This window comes from Rhyacophila brunnea, unplaced genomic scaffold (assembly GCF_057557595.1).
Source record: "Rhyacophila brunnea isolate RB1 unplaced genomic scaffold, BYU_Rbru_1.0 scaffold_20, whole genome shotgun sequence".
In the NCBI taxonomy this organism is placed as follows: domain Eukaryota; kingdom Metazoa; phylum Arthropoda; class Insecta; order Trichoptera; family Rhyacophilidae; genus Rhyacophila; species Rhyacophila brunnea.
Genome location: NW_028232860.1, coordinates 33,007,987 through 33,029,307, shown reverse-complemented (window position 1 = coordinate 33,029,307; position 21,321 = coordinate 33,007,987). Strand labels below are relative to the sequence as shown.

Sequence of the window (21,321 nt, the reverse complement as noted above, 5' to 3'; positions counted from 1 at the left end):
TCTGATACATGTTAGCAAATTTTTCAACTGTCATTGACACTGTTCGTATTCGGCTCTTAAAAATAATACAAGATGAGAGTATCCATTTGATAACATTTAAAATACCAAGTTAAACAGCATTGCAAACTTTTTGCCGTGGCACTAGCTTACCGCGAGATCACGTGTACTCCCCTAACGTGATCAAAATGTATTTCTAAGATTAGTTTCTTTAGTCCCCAAATTATATACACATATGTATTCACACATTCTAATATCAGAAACCTATATTTTAAGATAATCCTATTTCAGTTTTTTAGAGATGATATCGTAGCATTGCGTATCATCCAGTGATAAATAAACATACCACATAAGCTTCAAGTTCGATATTATTTACAGAAAATATGGCGTAGTTGAAGTGATACCGAGCAATATAAAACGAGGCGTCGTATTAAACAGTGGGAAATAGTATCGGTAACAATAATTAAATTCACCATATACATAATTCGTGCTACCTGGAAGAAATCGCGATCTGCGCAAGTTCAAGATTAAATTGTTCTAGCACGTTCGTTCTGTTGAGCATGGATTTTATGACGTGTTTATTTAGACGGGTGCCATTTATGATTATCATAATTATTTATTTCTTTAAAATAAGCGATTTTTCAATTTAATAAAATAATATTTCAACATAGTATATTTTTTGAGATGGAAGAGTAATTTAAAAATTAATGTTTTAGAATAATCTTTCGTTTCTATTGAGCAGTGTTTTTAATATGACGTTTTTAAATAGTTTAACGAAATGACTGAAAAAATTGTAAACGAATATAATATTATATTATGAACAGTGGCGGCCGGTGGTCTTCAAAATAGCATTTTTGGTAGTGCGCAATGGTTTACCTTCTATACCCAGCATTGGAGCATAGGGCAAGCACAAGTTCGCGCCACTTCCCTCGGTCCAATGCCAACTCTTGCGCCTCCCGCCATGTCAGACCTGCAGCACGTAGATCGCTTTTGTAGCACCGCTGCAGGGTGAGGGAGGGCCGGCCATGGCAACGGAACCCTTGAGGCTGTGCCATAAGGGTATGAAGTGTCACATTCTTTGGCGGCATCAGGAACACTTGTCCTAGCCACGTAACGGTCGTAAAGCGTCTCTTCGTGATTACCTTAATCACCGAAGACTGCCGTGTCAATAAGCTAAGATAATATCGTCTCTGTTCTGGCAGAACACACTAACTGGAGAATACTAGTTTTGAGTAATTGGACTTTGAAGTTGTTAAAATGTTTGAAATAATGGTCTATCATGTGAGTTTATTAACGCTTTCGCTGCTGAAGAGATAATGAGATTTTAATTGCCCCCTTTAAAATGCACGTTAATTACATCGATCGGCCGCCTGGTCATTACGCACCGTGTGCGTCTTCCGCGTCCAAAGTATTAAGTAATCGTAAAAAGGATGACTTTAAAATAAAGACTGTTTATTTATTAAGAAGGTTTCCAGACGGTAAAGTTTAAAATAAGGAACATTTTGGTACTAACTCAAAATATAATTTTTTCGAATTAGTGTCTTCTGCCAGAACAGTGACGATATTTTAGTGTACAATATTGACTGTAACGTTGAACTTCTCAGAAGGTAAATTAAATATGTCTTTGTTTATTTATTCTATTTCTTAAAAAAGTTTTTAAAAACTTGAATGATTTAATATCAATAAAGAAAAATAAATGTCACAGTTTATGGCTTTACGCTGCGAACAATGAATGCGTCAGCCAAATTGAACCGTTCTAAAAACGGATGACGACACTGGGTCACTTTGTCAATAGTGAATAGCAGTATGTTTATTTCTTAAATTTCACATTATTATTAATTTAAGTGAAATTATAAAATAAACTAAAATTGCGTGGGTAATATTTATATTGTAAATCAGCGTTCCTTCGAACTCAGATTTATTTCTGATGTATTTATATGTCATTAAAAGTATGTTTCTCTTATATTATCGTTCTTATTTATTATTCAACTACAACCTACTACTCATGTAGTGCTGCTGTGTTTTTTTTATTATATTGAATGTATTTGAGTGGTTTAGAAATAAATGCGGCAGTTTGTATTTTCGTAAAAGTTTGGCGATTCATTGAATCTTAAATGTGAAATTGTTAAAAATTAACTTGCTAACATTGTTATAAAACAGAAAGTGGCGTTTTTGTTTCTAGAGTCCTAATTTCGTACGCCGATCATAAAGTGTGTAAAAAATGCTACACAAAACGCTACTACAGGAACATCGGTCCACGGTTTAAGAAGTATACAATGACCTCATTGTAATCCTGTGCAAACTGAAAATATATTTGGATCGTAATCGCTTTGCGCCCATGAACGAAGTATTGTTCATAATACTGCTACATGTTCTACTTCGCGAAGTGAGTGATACACACATGAATAACTTAAAATAAGTTGAGCGATGTCTTCAAAAATGCAGGCGGTGCGTAGGACTTGCATGGTATTAGAAGAGCCGCCGCTGATTATGAAGGTATCTAAATACTTGATTTTTTAACCAACACAATAAGTGCTTTTCAAACCAATATATGTTAGAGCTTTGATTCAGAATAGTACAGTAAAGTTGTAGTAATCTATTGCAGCATATACTCATACAGTTTCCCTACGAGTTCTATTACTGTGGTAGCATTAACAATTATTTTGTATTGCTTTAAATATTATTTGATGCTCAAATGCAAAAGGGCGTGATTATAATATATTACTCACTCTAGTGATTTAAAGAAAAAAAATGTTTTTCGAAAAACCACGTTAAGTTTTTAATGCACCCCCGATCCAAAGAAATATTGATGTTACCGTCCGCCCCTGGATACGATACGCAGAATATAGATAAAAAGTGGATACCGGTTGACTAAATATATATTTTTTTAATTCTACTAGATATCACTATTGTCTCATATGGTCAAGGATCCAATCCATGTAATAAGCAACTCTTGTGTAAATGTTGGGACTTCCAGCGACACCACACCTGCCTGGCCCGACACTGACGATCCCATATTGAACGTAGCCTGCGTGACCTTCTCTTATGAGGCCGGGCGCCTGAAGAGGTCCTCCAGAGTCACCATTGCAAGAGTCGCTGGCGCCGTCTCCCCCTGCGCACATGTTCATGTGGGTGATGACGATTGGTGTTCTGCAAAATATATAGCAGTTTAAAGACCACGCTAATAAAATAACTTACTTTTAAGGGGGAGGCTTTTACCTACCAGAGGCACCGAGCGGAAAATATGAAGCTTGCAATTTGAGACAGTTTTTTGATAATAATTTACAATTTCAACTGTATATAGATATATATATATATATGTATCTGAAAACATTAAAAAGTAAGAGATATTTTTTAAGTCAAAGATAAACTTTATGTTACATATTTATGTACGCCATGGTCATGACCCCCACATCCAGAAGCGAAACCTAGGCCAGGATGTTGAGAGCGGGCCCCTCTACCTATCGCAAAGGTTAAGAGTATTGTGATGTACTACAGTAGTATTACCCAACTGGTATTCCGTGTATTTAAGCGATTTTCTATATTTTTAAATAAACCTCTTGAATAATTATTGAGTTGCCGGCACTCGGTGACATTTTTCGAACCACTGGTCGTGACCCCCTCTTGTGGTAGCCAAATAGCATTCGACCCTTCGATAATGGATGAATAGCCATTTATATTATTCAGGAAACACTCAAAATAATCATAATATAAAATGATACACGTGAATTAGCATGTAGTTATATTATAATATAACTAATTTCTGGTGTGTGTTTATCTCACAACTTGTCGACCCGCCACGCCGGGTCCCCCCCAAGCCCGGGTCCCCGGGCTGGAACCCTGTCAGCCTCCCTCCCTTTTATGTGGGGGCCATGGATACGGTGTTCTATCAACTGTATTATCGTCAGCTTTTCCCAGTAGGTACCTACCAGATTTCAATAAAACATTTATCTGATTACCCATATAAAATAATATGCAGCATCTACAGGTATTTCCCCATATTATGTATTATTTTATTACCTTCGATAAATTGCGGCGCAATACGTATTAGCCACGATGGGAGTGGACGCAAATTTGTAGTCTGGTGTCCGGTAATCAGCAACCAGATTTAAACCCCAGCCGGATATGCGCATATTTTGCCCTTCAAAATCTTGCACTGCCAAAATCGGAGTTATTGGAAGACATATAGGGCCAGAGGTCTCTGAAATAATAAATAAAACATTGTTACCAGCGTTGCCAACATGGCAGACGGGGTATGAAAACAAGCTATTTGGTAGGAAAAACGCTAGATTTTATGAAAATAAAATTGCAATTAAATTTACTTATTCTACCAAGAACGAGGTCAATACCCTTGCTTTCGCGTATTGAAAAAAAGTGTAAAAATCGAAAAAAAGTCGATACAATATGTAAAAACCACACATTTTAACAGAAATATATTTCAAAATCGACAACAAAATACCTATACAGTGATAATTCTACGATTTTCAAGGGACCCTAAAAAACGATAAATGCGAAATATATAAAAAAAAAAAATTAGAAAACTCGTTTTCCTCCTGGATTTTTTTCGGCGCCTTGAATTATTTTCAGTTTCTCAGCTAGAGTTTTCTTCAAGGGGGGTGGCATTTTAATTGCGACTTATAAAAAAATCGTGATACTCCAATCCAATCCAATTATCCTGGCGCCCAGTTATCCCATTTCCTCTATAGAAGGTTATAACAAGAAATTTCATAAATTGGCCAACATAAACTACGACCTTAGCTAGATAAAATCTTGCAAAAGTCGAAAAAAAATAATGAAACCGATCCTATAAAAGACATTGCCACTAGAATCAATGTCGACTTTTTTTGTAACTCTGCCGCTACATAATTGCCGAATTTTAAATTCATCGGATGACAATATTGTGAACTAGATTAATACACAAAGATTGCCTCATATTTTTTATATTTAACTCTTTGTTCATTTTTTTGTTCTTTATTATTATAATAAGTCGTTGAGAATAATAAATTAGAACACTCATAATATTAATATGGTTGAATTGAAGTGATTAACATACCTATATCAAAGTCAATTCTATTCATCAGTCTAATAAGACCAATATCATTTTGTCTTGTTCTGGAGTCATAGTCGGCGTGCACAAAAGACTCTTCAATAAGATAATCTACGTGTCTGGGAATACAAATCTTTTTCCCAGTGAATTCACAATCAGGGTCCGTTTGGATGTTGCTCTCCCCGACCCTGACTCCGAGTACGTACTTCCCATCGTCCGCATTGGCGAGGCAGTGGGCTGCTGTAAGAATATAGTATTCGCTGATGATTGTTCCTCCGCAGCCGAAGGTCACCACGTCACCTAAGTAATAATTTAAAAAATAACAATTAAATATTTTAATTATAAAATATAAAATACTGACAACATTGTTCTCGGTTTATACATTGGCGCTCATATTTTAATATTGGTGTATTACACACACTATTGCACTATAATATAATGCGTGGTTCATTTTCGTATGACACTCCCACATTCAAAACCCTGCATCAAAATGTAATATAGTGAATATGGCCTATCGGAATTATAATATTTATTATCTGTTCTATGATTTATGCTAATACAGGATGGGGAGTGGGAACTTCCTTTTTTCAATTACATATAAAACTGTACATATTCCAAAAGTTGTTGTTCTTATTTTTTGCCTGTTACTCAACACAACAGATATGATTTGAAACCGTTTTAAAAATAATATCTTGTAAATCTCGCCCCCCATTGTCACTGATTCAGTCGAATTCAGAAGATTCGGTTTATTCTTCAAGCACGCCGACAGGTACATTGGCAATTTCATCTCGGATGTTGTTTTGTAGGTCTTTCAGGGTCCGTGAAAGATTGTTATAAACCATTAATTTGAAATAACTTTACAGAAAATAATCATGGAACTAAATCAGACGAACGCGAAGGTCAGTTTACATCCCCTCTCAGGAAGATCAGCCGTCGGGGTTTGTCTTAAAAAATCCATTGAAACCCTGGCGGTGTGGGCTGTGTGGCCCCATCTTGCTGAAACCACACATTGTCCAATTCTATCTCTTTGAGAGCAGACAAAAAAAACTCCTAGATCATCGTTAAATAATGGTCTGAATTCACAGTTACAGCATGACTGTTTTCGACTTGTTTTATACTACCACGATGGCCGCGCGGCTTAAGCGTCGGACTATAGCGTCGCGGGTCCCAGGTTCGAATCCTGGGTCTGGCAAGTCCACATATTGTTTTTCAATTTGTGTATGAGTCAGAGTATGTACCTAAATAGGTTGAGCAAGTGGCTGACATCCATTTCTCGTAAAAACAAAATCTGTTAATACAAACCTTCACTCTGTGGAGGCCAATATTATGATCCTATTAGGATCGGACATAAGATCATATTGTACAACATCGATTGTTACATTGCTACTCAATTAAAAGGCTATTTAAAATCACTCACAAAAGCATAACAATGAATTTTAATTAAATAATTTATTTTGATTTGAGAATTTAAGGATCATCGCAGTATACAGCTCTTACAAGCCCCTGATCTTAATCTACAAATTTACAGAATGTAAAGTGCAAAAAATAGAATTAGTAACTTACTTTGATTATTGTAAGCGATGAGCGCCTTCCATGGATATTCGTAGATTCCTGCTGTCGAGGTCCCGTATGTTCCGGCTTCAGTCATCTTCCCACAGTTTCTTGGAAGAAGATCATAATTCCTATGCCTGATTACATTAGGTGGGGGGAAATAATCATTTTTGATTTCTGCAGGGCAACATACCTGAAATAAATGGAAGAAACAATTAAATAACGTCCGTTCAGCAAAAGAATGTAACGCAGCTACAGTTGTTTAAGTCTTAGAATGATGCAGAAATTATACTGTTTTTTATATCGTAGTGACCTAACATAACGTAACCCGAATTTTCCAAGTAACTGTAGGTATCTAATTCGGAGATGGATAGATGATGCAGATGAAAGACGGTCGTGGTTGTTCGTGATGATGGAGAAGCGAAAGTTTATTTACTGTTACATAAGTACAGGGGTACAATATAGAAAATACAATGATAATACGATGCGATGTGTTTCTACCGGAAACTTATAATCGAATTACCTTTTCAATCGATTATGATGCGCTATTTATTTTATCGGCGTAGTTACTCACAATCAAAATATTATCTAAAAATTATATTAAGAAAATAACTATTATAATTTATTGAGTCAGCTATGTTATAGGGAATTTTCGTCATCGGATATAGCTGACTATGTGAAAAAACGGATATGCAAAATTATCAATGCAGTCAGCCATTACTGCCATAATTGGATACTACCTACGGGAAATGGATATTTAATATCGCCGATCAATATGCTGACACGGGTTGAGTTGTTTATCCCCATAATCTCGTAATCACCAAATGCGAAAGGGTCGCAGATTAAATGGATGATCCTTTGTATATGCACTGAAGAAGATGCGCTTGTGACCTGCTCCTGATAGAAATACTAAAAATGAAATGTATGTTATTATAGCTGATAGGGTCGTTATGTAGAAAGAAAGTATCCAAACTCTGCATCTATTTCCGGTGATCCGCGAGATCTGTTGGAGGCTCCACGATAACTCGGACCGCTTACCACTTGGGAAGAGAACTTTTTGTTGACTAACCCTACCGATGACAGTAAAGCTGTGATCAAATTGAGATGCATGTCACGTCACCGTCACGCTGTCACGGTGACAAATTTAGTCTATGGTTTCGTCATTTTGCATAATCACCACCTCTCTAAATACAATTATAGAGAGTACCAATGTATTAGTATTTTGAATTATTATTAATTATTCATGCTACTTTCAATAAATTTTAACGGTTTCTACGTGTACGTACGTTAAAATTACTTGCGATATTATATCCATAGATAATTTTTGAACAGAACCCAACCTGCAGACCATAGATAATAGACAATATTCTTCTAGAAAATACAATATAGTGCCAACCGCTATAAACAAAAAACGTGATTTTGACATGATTAGAAAATGTGAATAATATGATAAAAACGTCATGCAGGTGTCGACGCAGTGCGGTTCAACGTGAGGTGACCTCATTGTTGTTTTGGTGATTTTGGCAGATTTTGCCAACTGACAATGTTCGTTTAAAGGTTATGTGCTACGGGATGGGAGCATCAGTCTGATAACATTTCAAACACCAAGAAAAACGACATTACATACTTTTTTCCCGTAGCGGCAGCTTACTGTGACGTCACGCGAATAATAAAACTTTCGATTTCGCAAATGCGGCACTAATATCTTATCAATATTTATTGTTAAGGCGTAAATAATATATTTTATAAATTCTATATGCACATACCTCAATATCTGTTGAAGATAGCAACTTCGAAAATTGTAGTGGGCAATGAATTTAGATAACATTGACACTAAAATGCTTATGGTCGAATTTCTGCTGCAGTATATGGCCATTGAAATTGCATTGATTTCTTGGGCAGTAGGATAGTTCAATGTAGGATAACACACTAATTATCTGATTTCAGCAAACTGACGAAGAGTATTGCATTTGGTGCATTTGCACGAACGGAATGAAATGTTACGAAGAAAAGAAAGCTTGTTTATTGCCCGCAACGTCAATGAAAAAACGCCATTACTGCGTACCTTTTAGATATTTAAAAATGGAATACTTATTATGATTTTGACAGGTGTGCGATGAAAATCGAAAACAAAAGACATTCAAATCATGTACGCCTTAATAGAAAAGTAACTATATAAAAAAAATTGCGCATGCGCATTTCTTCAGTATAAAAACCCTCCCTAGTATAACCCCCCCTCGCAAGAGGATCTGGCTCATTCCAAATTTTCACATCAACGAATACGGACCTCTGACAACGTATATGATTTCCTTTCAAAATATTTGCAATACAAGTTAAATTTCCCTCATACTATGTTAATTTTTATGAATTTTACAGTATTTTATTGATTTTTTTTCCAAAATCGAAACTTTTTTGAATTCATTTCTGGAAATAATAGTAAACGATGGATATTTTTACTTTTTTTAAGCTTGAATATATGAAGATGTAATTAATTATAAATGTTTTTTTTTAAACTATATTTCATTCAGACCCTTCAGAGATTCAGAGATTTTTATCAAGATTTTTTCTAATATGCCTAGGAATACAAAAGTTGCAGTGTTAGTTTTTAAAATTCAATTACACCCTGACTTCTTATAATATCTGTAAAATATCTAAAATGATGTGCTGTTGAATGGCATAATTTTAGATGTTTTATAAATAAACCTTTATTTTTTCACTATTATCTATTGTTTTTAATTAACTATTTTTTTATTCAACGAATAATTCACAGGTAGGTAGGTAAATACTTCGCCTTAATTTTATTTTAGGTATGATCCCAATAGTTAAGCTTGATTTGATATAAATAAAAAGGATTTCAAGTTATACACATTTATATTTTTACAAAAATCGATGATTTTTAAAATAAGTATTAAAAAATATGAAAACGATGAATAAGTCAAAAATCTACACGGTAAAAAATTGAAAACTTAATAAACTAAATTTAATGATAAATATGACTATAAAATAATATGTAATAATAACATGGGACCCTGCACTAAATTATCTTAAATAATTGTGGGTTTATCTTTTATAAAACTTAAATACTTACTTAAATACTGTAAATAAAAAATATTTTTCTTTTTAATGTTTTCAGACACATATTAATTTTATTAATAAATACAGTTGAAATTGTAAATTATCAAAAAAATGTCTCAAATCGCAAGCTTCGTACTTTTCCGCATAAGCATCGCCCTTAATGTTTTAACGAAAACAATTACGTCTACCCTTCGCCACTGGTATGTCATAATCAACGATGTCGAAGAAACCCCATTTATATTATAGGTATTCTTAACATTATTCATAATTCTTCGTGTATAAACGAGCATGTTGTATTGTAGTTGAAAAAGTTTGGATGATAATATCGTTTACCTTTGGTTGTGATGCATTGAATCCACAGTGCTCTTCTTTCAGCTTTTCCCTTACATATCTAGGCATTGGCCTGCCACCATCAATGGTCAGAGTCAGAATTGAGCGACATTGAGCCAGCTCTGTGCATATTCCTAGATGATAGTCGGCAGTTACACATTCGTCCGGGTCTGTAATATCTAGAATTTAAAACATGTTTATAATAATTTTGATTATGTTCACTCAAACTTGCCAAAGCGTCAGAATTATAATATCAATGAATGTTCAAATTTAGAAATACACTATTTCTACTGGGCACTCGATGTCAGATTTTCGAAACAAATCAAAGTAGTGTTACCGTCGGTAGTTTAAAATACACCTAATAGAAAAGTCACCCACCACACCATGTTAACTGTATATTTAAAAAATAAATCTTTATCAATTTTATGGAGACTTATTCTATAATTCCCGCCACTGATGAGTATATAAAAATATATAGATGCCCACGATGGCCGCGCAGCTTAAGCTCAAGCGTCGGCCTATAACGTCGTGGATCTCAGGCTCGAACCCTGGGTCTGGCAAATACACATATTGTTTTTCAATTAATTTGTGTATGAGTCAGAGTATGGATCTACTAGGTTGAACATGTGGCTAACATCCATTTCTCGTAAAAAACAAAATCTGTTTATACAAAACCTCCACTCTGCTGAGGTCCATGAATCATATCATATGAATACGTGTATTAATTAAGGCGCTAAGTACCAAAAACAAAACACTGACATTTGTATAGAAAAGTGTTCTACATACTAACGCCAATAAATTCAACTATAGTCTAAGTGCCTCAAGCAAGTCAAAAAAATACAGCAAAATATTTAAACTTGTCGATGTTGTAAGTCCGTTGACCTGTTTTATTTATAATGGTATAAATAGCACTACAATGGTCAACCTCATTCAATATAAAATTGCTAACGATGGTGTGTTGATACTTGCGAGTTCTTAATACCTAAAATTATATAAGCTGCCGTGATTTCTTCACACTATAAAACTGCATTTTTCAAAAGGTCTGCTTCATGAAATTTTACTGCAATGACTCGGTATTTTGTAACTACAGACAGTACTACTTTTTGGTACTTAGAGCCTTATTTAATACACGTATTCATTATGATCTTATTAAGATCGGACATTGTAAAAATAAAAAAAAAATCATGAACAAACTAACATCTATCACAATCCGGATAAGTGCTTTTATAATTACGCTTACGAGTCATGTTAACCAGTATATAATACACGTAATAATAATTTGTCGTACTTGTGATTCATATAAGGCCAATATTATAGTCCGGTCGTCAGCACATACAAATTTAGCATGACCTGAATAATATGTCGGGGGACAGGTGTTATTTGACCGTTCTCACTTAGTTTATTTTATCATAATCTGCCACCTGCCACTTTGGCATCCTTAGGTAAATACTGCCATCTTGAAAACAAAGTGACCAAAATGTCATTTGGATTATTTTTACTCATTCATTATCGTTACCCATAATATTATGTATTCTAAGATGAAAATAAAAATCGTTAAATTCTACAATTCTACACAAAAAAATGTGTCGACTATAATTTTGATAAATTTGATGGTTTTATGATTTCCTAATGTTTTTGTCAACTTAGAAAGAATTTTTAATTTATAATTTCAATGATAAATGTACTAACATACACATTTTATAACATTGATACTTAAAGCACTTCAAATGTGAATTGTCAATACATTGTATACATTTGCAATTTTTATATTTTGTCGCTTTATCCCAGTAGAGTGTTCTTCTCAAATCACTAATTCTCTGCGGACAGTATCTTTGCTGTAGAAGTAACCTTTTCATAGTGTTTATGTGTATTCCAACTTCGGTTTTTCCAGAATGAATAATTATTATCTTTTTTCCATACGTGTTAATTAATGTATTGATATGTAAATAGTGGGTATCTTTAAAACTTCCAACCAAAAAACACTTCGGATTTTCTACTTAGGTAGGTACCTACTTCTTTACTTAATATTTGTATTCAGATTTAAACGAGAACTAACAAAATTTTAGTTCAATGTGAATTTGTCATTAGTGAAAATGTAATGTGTATAGTGCCTGAAGATGTCGAATTGCAAAACCAGGATTGAAAAATGATTTACAATGTCTTTTCGTGAATAGAATATGTTTGCGGTGGTAAACCGTTAGCAGTAGCGAGGAGATAAGCGAGTGGACCAAGCAGCTTCTCATCACAATGTGAGTGAAAAGGCGACGATGAGCTTGGCTCTGCCGCGTGCTGCAGATATCTTAAGAGAATGTTACCCTGGCTTTCCTGTTGTTCAACCCACCAAATTCTAGCGTCCTGGAAGGCTGCTAAATACCATCCACAGAGTGTATACATAAGAGTTACGGGATACTGGGTTGACTTACGATGATATAAGAATACTGGCGAGAGACTGGGATACTTAAAGGTGCCGTGTGGTGTCCATGTATTCTGAGGAGCGAATATGGTCAAAAGAAGACTATGGAACTGTTAAAAGAGACTCTGGCAAGAAGAAACAAGGCTCTTCGTGTTGTATTCTTATTACAATTATATTTGCATCCTCTGAGGTCGATAGCTCGTGACTCATTCAATGTGTCAACAGTTTAGTTTGAATTTAAAAACACCAATAGTTACTTTAACATAGGTCCGGTCCGATTTACTGAAAAATTACCCGTTCTGCTCGCAGTCCACCAATCCATATTTGATTCTATCTATGGAGTTACTTATTGAAGATGACAGAAAGAAAATTGACGACAAAAGTATCTCAAATATACCTGCCTTTAACGTAAACTTATATATACTTTGAAAAACTTCTGAAACATACCTGTTGAAAAATTGGCAAAAATGATATTACGCCGGGTAGAACTTGAACCTATGTCCAACGGATTATGATCAATAATAAGCTTTACCAATTTAGCCACATGCGTCCTGTCAAATTACAATCATTAATTAACTAGTAGTCATGCAACTGAGTATATGCTGGCTAGTTATCAATGTATGTACATATTATTGGTACCTTGATTCAAATTGCAAAAGCCAATCACCAATAATAATAATATCGTCACCTCAATAACTAAATTAGACGTCACCTAGATAACTTTAATTTGGTCATCATTGTTGGGAATTTTTTACTTGATTAACATAAATCTAGGCTATAATTATTGTGATTTAAAATAAAAATGGAAAATTGTGCTTGTCTAATGTTCAATTGTATGAAAAAATATTGTCGATATAATATTATTTTATTTATTTAATTCATTTATGGTTTTAAAGTTAACTAATATTTTCAAACACAAAATTAATACAGTTCCCATTAACTTCTGACTTACTTAGTTGTACCTATAATTTTATCGAGAAGGAAATGTAGAATTATATTCAATAGCCATCTCAAAAACTGTGAAAATCAAGTTATCTAGTTGTAGTATTGAGGTGACGATAATATGTTAGTTTATTCTTGAAAAAATAGCATACATCTTTTCTAAAACAAGGGAAGTATGTATTCCTATACTACGAGTAGATTGCTAATATAACAATATCACCGCTCAGCTACTTAACTGATGTGATTATAGATATTAAATATATACATTAATGCATTCAATTTATTATTCCAGGTGTTTGCCTCGGATAACCAGTTTCGATCGGCGTGATATTGCCTTGTAGATCTTGAAGGCTGTGGGACTTTCCCAGATCACATCACTAATGAATATTTACAGCAAATAAACTGAATGGCTTCTTTAGTAGACTATCATTTTTTCCCCTTTTTTAGAATTAAAAGAAAATAGTAAATATCTCACTAAATAATAGTATACAGTCGAAGGTGGATATTTTATTTTATTACGATCACGGAATTAGCGAGATCTCGGATGTAATGAGGAAACATTCATTGACATTTTAGTTTATGATTTTCTCCATACATTTATTCACTTTTATGACGAGCTACTTCTCGGGTACACCGAGCAAAATTGTAATATTGTGTCGATCGTTTAAAAACAACATTTTCGACCCTAAGCAATAAAATCCGACCGGGCAGTTAACTAGACCGATGCCGCCGGGATCGGATTACGTTTTTGACACTAGTTAAGCGTCTAAGTACCTAATTGGTGTTTTCACCGACAACAGTGAAAAAGTATCCACGCATATGGTTGAAATTGCATGTAAAAAATTCAAGCTTTGTGAAGTCAGTAGGTACCTACCAGCACCGGCGGCTCAGCACTTCTTTACAACAAACAACTTATTTTGTAGTTTATGAATGCCATGCTTATTTCGGGGATTTTTACGATGGTTTTCATATTTTTATGTTCTATGCTTAAGGCTATACCTCAGTTGAGGCATGGTCTAAAAAGATCGTGGCTAGGCGTTGCGCGGATTGCGGGTCGCGAGTGCAAATGACGCATGCCGAACGAAATATTATTTGTCATATAAATCCAACATGCGTCTATTTAATGTTCTGTTTATTGTTCTAATAGTAACAATAATAATAATATATTCATTGACATGTTTTCTTTTTCATGGAAATGGGTAACGTTTATAGTCATCTTTACACGATTTAAGAATTAATACCCCCATCGCCATCACGAAACGAATTGACGTATTGACACCTCGACGTTCACTCTCCGAATGCCAGCGAGTCCAAAATTTCGTCACGCCTATAGTTAAAAATTATTTGCCGTTTCACTTATGTATCGTGGCGCGAAAAATGTTATATAACTATGTAACGAGTAATGCTAATAACGAGCAAATTCAGTCGGTCCCATCTTCCTCGTAATAACCAAGTTCAACTGTATATTTTTGTGTGTAAATTTATGAATTAGGTAAATAAAATTCGACATGACATACCTACATAGAAGAATATTCTCGATACCCGACATAACCACTTTATACACTGTGGTGCATCTATCAACGTTACATATCTTCACCTGTATAATTCCATTCTTTATCTCTACTAGGTGAACACTGATAACCTGAGTAATTTCACTAAAGACATACCGATAATTTTTTTTTTTATATAATATCAGTTAGGTTTGTCTGATGTTTGTGATACTCGTACTTATCCCAAATCACACCGCTTTTAATATAATTCTGGAGATTTATACTATCATCATCATTATCATTAGTGGTCTATGTGCGTGGGTGCGTTACCCGAGTGATGCAAGTTCGTGTCTTACTTTTTTCAAAAAGATTTTTTCTTTTGAATATGATAAATTGTTTAAAACTCAGAAGTGTTTTGAAAATTACGTATATTATATTATAATTTTATCACATATAAATAAAAAAAAAACAAATTGATTAAAACTATGTAGAATTAACATTAAACGATTAAATGTTTGGAAATTCCCACATTAAACAATAACAGTCTCTCATTTATTTTAAATTATGAAATTCACTATTGAAATTTATTAATATTTTATATTATTTATATATAAATGAAAAGGACCGTTGCGTCATTAATTTTTTCTTCTTTGTATTGTTTGCTTCATAACTAGGGATTGCAATACCGAATGAATATATCAATACCGGTATTTCGGTATTTATTATTGAATACCGGTAATAATACTGGTTGCAAAATATAGATTGCAAAAAATGCGATGACACGTCTTACCACTATATGGAAGGATCGGGGAATTTCGATTGCCACAGAAATGATGCTTGTGCAAACATTATTGTTCTCGATATTTCTATACGGAGTCGAGTCGTGGACCCCGTGGGCAATTGATGCCTTTGAGATGTGGTGTTGGCGCCGAATGCTTCGCATTTCTTGGACGGAGCACAGGACGAACCAGTCAATCATCCAGATACTGAAGATAAAGGAACGGCTCTCGACAATATGTCTGAGAAGAATTCTGCAGTTTTTTGGACATATTGTTAGGCGCGGACCGGACAACTTGGAGAGACTGGTAGTTTTGGGTAGCCTCCAGGGAGTGGAAGGAGAGGAAGAGCGTCTGCACGATGGAGCGACTAAGTGAAAGAGCTGACTGGGGGCACCATCTATTCTGCCCTGAGAGAAGCGGAAGATCGAGAAGGATGGAAAGTCTTGGTCACTCAAAGGATGGCGAAATTTAAATTTGGTCACGATCCTCAGCCATGAGTGCAAGACCAAGAAGAAGAGAGATTAATACTGGTATTTGACAATACATATTATAGAAACAAAGAATTACTTATCAATACATATAACTATTAAAAAATATTTAAAACACTATTTTATAGTAACTTGAGTACCTACCTACATTTATTATGTTGAACTTTCTAAGTAATATGTATAAATCATTATAGGTACCTATTTTAGAACTCATATTTTTTACAAAAGTCCAGGTACAGAAAGATTTCTCTGAAATTCAATGTCTGTTAGATGTAGTATCAACATTGGATTAATAGAGTTATACTGTTAATTTATAGTGACAATAAGTATATTAAATGAGCCAAGGAGAAGTCGAGTGAGCCAACCGACATTTTTGAAAAAAATGATTTAGGTGCGTTATGGTATTCTACATGTCATAAACTATCATAAAAGTGAAGTGAGCTAAGTACATATATACTAAAATAGTGTTTTATTGTTAAAATAAAAATGTTCATTGAGCTATTGTATTATATTGTCAAATGGTGAAGTGAGCCAAGTCATTAGCTCACTTCACCGTTCCTACCGACTGGTTAACGTGTTGTTATCCTATGGAAGTGAACACGGCTAACACGTATGTCGCTATGGTAATATGCTTGTTAGCTGTGTTCACTTATATGCATTCATGCTTGCTTCCCACGTAATGGTGAACACGACTAACATAAGCTAAAGTGAGCCAAGAGTGACATTAATAAGTAAAGGTGAATTAAACTCACCCCTTGTATTATCTTATTATAATCAATCTTATCAATAAATACTTTTTTCTATTTGTTTATGTAATAAACTTATTTTTAATATAAAAAAAATAATACAGCTCAATACGAAAAAAAATGTAAAAAGTTCATTAAACTAAAACCTTCAATAAGAAAGTTTCACCATTTTGTCACTTGGCCTAATTCACTTCTTGAGGGCTCAAATTTGAGGGATTTTGTTTTAATGTTATTTATTTTTTGTTGGTTTCCATCAATATAATATTTGTGTTTTGGCAGCATTGAACATGCACTAAATTTAATACCTATACAATTTTATTTATTTTTGAAAATCATACACGTTATAATATCTTGATCCAGTCGCTTTAGTGATGATGTTGCTCCATCTGGTAATCGCGCACCATTATGATCTTCACCCCCTATGGATAAAAAAATCCACTTCAAGATGTAGCATTGTGAAGAAACATAAATATATAAAAAAAAACAATCCCAAGCTACTGTGAATGTACTAAAATGAATACACAGAAAAACTTACTTTCCATAGATGATTTTTAAGTTTTTTAATGACCGGCGTGGAGTGTAAAAGTCTAAACTAAATACTCTAAATGAATTTTAGATATTTATCTTTAGGAGCTATGTAAGTCTGAACAAACCGCAGACCGTACAAACGACGTTTGTATCGTTAATATAATCAATATATCGGTGTGATGCACGTAATATTGACTTGAGAATAATATATTTTAAAATGTGTTATAACCAACACTCGAAATGGACCGGAATGCATCAGAGCGCAGCTCCACTCTGTGAAATCTCCGAAATTATCGCTTCGCCCCATGGAAAAAATATATGTTGCTTTCCGGTTTGAGAATTATTATTGAAAAGTAAAAAAATAAATTTATTTCTATATGTTATAAACTTATTGGAATCGTAATAAAAAGCTTATATTTATGACGAGACGTATGTATACCTCGATTTTTATAATCGTGTATGTCACAAGTTTAAAATTTGCTATTCCATTTGCAACATCTATTACACATATTGTTATAATATATAAAATATTTAAGTACCTTAATATGCTCCGGTTCGAAAATTGTCCATTTCAAGAACTGCTTATAAGCATAGATATCATTCTGATATGAATACTAAAATGTGGCTTTATTTGCAATTTCAAACAACAACGTTTAAAATGTTATTATTTTTGATAAATTTTATAAATTATAATAATTATCATCGGTGTGAATTTTATACGATGAAAGAAAAAAGGCCACATTATACAACCTGTCCTACAATGACAACAGTTTATACAGATTGTATTTCTTTGAGTTGGTTTGTTCAGGAATAGTTATATAAAAAATATATTCACTTGTGCAGTAGTTTCCAAAGTTTTTAATCAAGTAGGTACCCCTTAGCCATAAAACAGAAAAGGCGCTTATAATATTATATAAGTACGTTAATCTTTATTATATACAATGGACCGTTTAGTTAAATTGAGCCCCCTAGGATAAAAAATGACATTATAATCAATTTGTATGAAATACTTATTTTCGTTTTTAAAATTTCATTATAATTTAATAACTTTGCTGCTGGTTTTAATCCTTCGGACTTTCAAAGGCCCCCTTGTAAATTTTCTGGCAAATCGATCGCGTTATTTGCGTCAACGAAACGCACTGTTATATGGACATATTTGCGACTTAAATGAGCAGAAATCTATACTAAAAGGTATAATAACCAGAGAATACGCGATAATATTATCATTAAACAAGTATTATTACACAATATGTATTTCAAAATCGGTTATATGTAAATTGTATGTAAAACATTTCACCATGGCACAGTTCGCCGTGAGCTTCCTATCGGAAAGAGATGACCGTGCACTTTACAGTCTCCAATTGTATTAGATTCAATATGAATAATAATTCAATTTTCATAGCTGATTTTGGCAAAATTCATGAATGTATTTAAGAATGAAAACATAACCTAACCTAACAAATAATCCACTAAGTAAGTATATTTGCTATTTTCAAAATCCTGTAAAGTGTAAACCGACAAGAACCGTATTTTATTTAGACATGAATTTTATGTCAGTACGAGTAGTACGACCCAAAGAGGTTGGACGGTATTTAATATACGGCCATATATTACCGAGACAACATTTCACAGTGAAGTGTAATACGGCGAACTGCATACGTACAAGTTTTCGGACAAGTTCAAAAAGAGCTAACATACATATTAATTCTTTTCTTTTCAATTTAACGTAAACAATGGAACTATATTTGTCTAATAATATCTAAACAATGGAACTATATTTGTCTAATAATATCTAAACAATCTGGTTTGGTGTTCTCTGATACTGCTATACTTAAGCGTATATGTTTATTATTATTAATTTATTTGGGTTTATGAACGTAGAGGCCCGAGATGTTTATTGATTTTGAGGCTCCCACAATTAAAAATAAAATAAAAACCATAAAGCCTAACTACATAATAAGTGAATATATCAATGTATCTCTTTCCTATATTCCCAAATTACTGTTGGTAAAAATAATCATTAGGTATTGACGATGACAGTGTGGGACCAGGGATTTCTTCAAAATCATCAATTATTTTGGTCAGCTGTGATTTTCTTTGACGCAATCGATTCGTCAGAAGATTTAAAAATGTACCTCAAAGCAATTCAATTATTAAATTATACAAAATATATGTATTTGTCGCAAAATGATTATAACATTATATTACCCAAAGCATAACAAAATCACTATAACTACATAGTATCAAAGATATCCATAACATAACCACAAAAACAAATAATATACTTGTACACAAAAATACACCACGAAATGTTAATTACACAATAAAATTGTTATTCTCAATAATAATATTATTTGACATGTATAGTTTTTATTCTATTTTTTTTATCGTGGGGCCTCAAAATCACTCGGCTCGTCGAGTCCGTCTTTAACTTTTTAGAAAATATTTAAAAAAAAAAATAATGAATTTTAATTAGTAAAATGATTACGAAAAATAAAACTCACATCCTCTTACAGAAGTGGTGAATGACATTAACACAAACAATGTCAATCGTAAGAAACCATAATATTTATTCACATCCATTCTGTTCAGTTTATTTTTCTATACACTACGCGAAGAAACTAATATTGATTCTGAATCAATTCTAATGGCATTTGAACAAATAATTGTTTGTAAGAATAATCAGCATTACGTTTATTTTATAACGAGTTATGATAATACGTAAATGGAATTATAAGGTACACGACGGACTATTGTTGTTCAGTGTAAGTTAAAAATAAATACTGATTATATTGATAAAGTTGCCAGGCTAAAATATTGTATTGTGAGGTAAAATAAATTAATGTTACTATCAGAAACAATCGGCGATTGCCAGTTTCACCCTGCTAGGCCTTGCAGACAGCTGCTTTTATTTTATTATTTATTTATTCCAATTATTATTTTTAAATATTATGAGATAATTAATTTTAGATGAATACTAATAATACTTTATTAATTTACAAATAAAGGGTACACGGTAAAAATAAGAAATATCACACAAAATTGAAAAAAAATACTTAATTATTCTAACAAGCTGTAAAACAAAAAACTATAGTTCTCCTAAATAACGATTTCTCAATACCCCATCCAAAAGTGAGTAGGTCGCATGATGTGTAATGGACTGTAATAAGGAATGTCAACTGTTATGTTATGTTTTTACCGATTGGTATTTGGTATTTTGCATTGTGTATTTTCGAAGTGTGTCGAGTTTTTAATTTTTGTTCATTAAAATGTCCGATATACTTAGATGAAAACTACAATATAATTATTGCATGAAAGATAAAAAAAATAGTTCTTTTTCTACCAATACAAAAACTAGGAATGTTCAAAGTGTTCAAAAATAAAAATTTTAATTATGACAACTTTTGGTTTTCTGACATTTCTTGTTTTCTCCGTGTATCCTTCAAATATAAACAGAGCTTTTACATGTATTACAAATAAGCTATCGTGTATAAATTCATTAAAAACGTATATTAGTGGAATAAAAATCGTTTTATAAATTACTGGAACGTTCTAGAGAGTCTAGAACCAACTTTCATCAGCTGAATGAGATATAATTTATGATTATAAACTGAGGGTACATACTTGTTAGCAATTTCTTGATTTTATATTCACAATAATTATAAACTTTCTAAAAAGGTATTTATTATAATTGTCTACATGGAATAAACTGTTCGTAAAAAAAATCATAAAAGCTCATGACGGCATCTGCGGAACAATTACCTAAGTTTAAATTAATGTCACTTTTAAATAGGTACTTATAGTATTTTTTGAATCTGAAAATAGGTACCTGCCTAATACATACTTATGTTTTGCCAACGTATTATTTAAAACCATTTAACCTATTTTTCTTAGTGTTTGTATTCATTTACGATTCATTAGTTACAATAGTATAT

At 33.1% G+C, this 21,321-nt stretch overlaps 1 protein-coding gene across 2 annotated transcripts; it reads right to left on the bottom strand.

Moving 5' to 3' along the window:
* Window positions 1–1,983: 1,983 nt before the first annotated feature.
* LOC147071556 (phenoloxidase-activating factor 1-like) lies at window positions 1,984–20,151 on the bottom strand. Of its 2 annotated transcripts, XM_085948304.1 has the most exons (7): window positions 19,891–20,049; window positions 17,197–17,277; window positions 10,004–10,179; window positions 6,608–6,788; window positions 5,051–5,344; window positions 4,018–4,198; window positions 2,035–3,147 (listed from the first exon to the last, which is right to left on the bottom strand). In XM_085948304.1, the coding sequence occupies exons 1-7, from the start codon at window positions 19,967–19,969 to the stop codon at window positions 2,904–2,906; spliced, it is 1,236 nt and encodes a 411-aa protein (XP_085804430.1). In that variant the 5' UTR covers window positions 19,970–20,049; the 3' UTR covers window positions 2,035–2,903. The 2 variants fall into 2 exon arrangements, with proteins under 2 accessions (XP_085804431.1, XP_085804430.1); XM_085948305.1 differs by lacking the exon at window positions 17,197–17,277 and having other exon boundaries at window positions 1,984–3,147; window positions 19,891–20,151.
* Window positions 20,152–21,321: the final 1,170 nt, after the last annotated feature.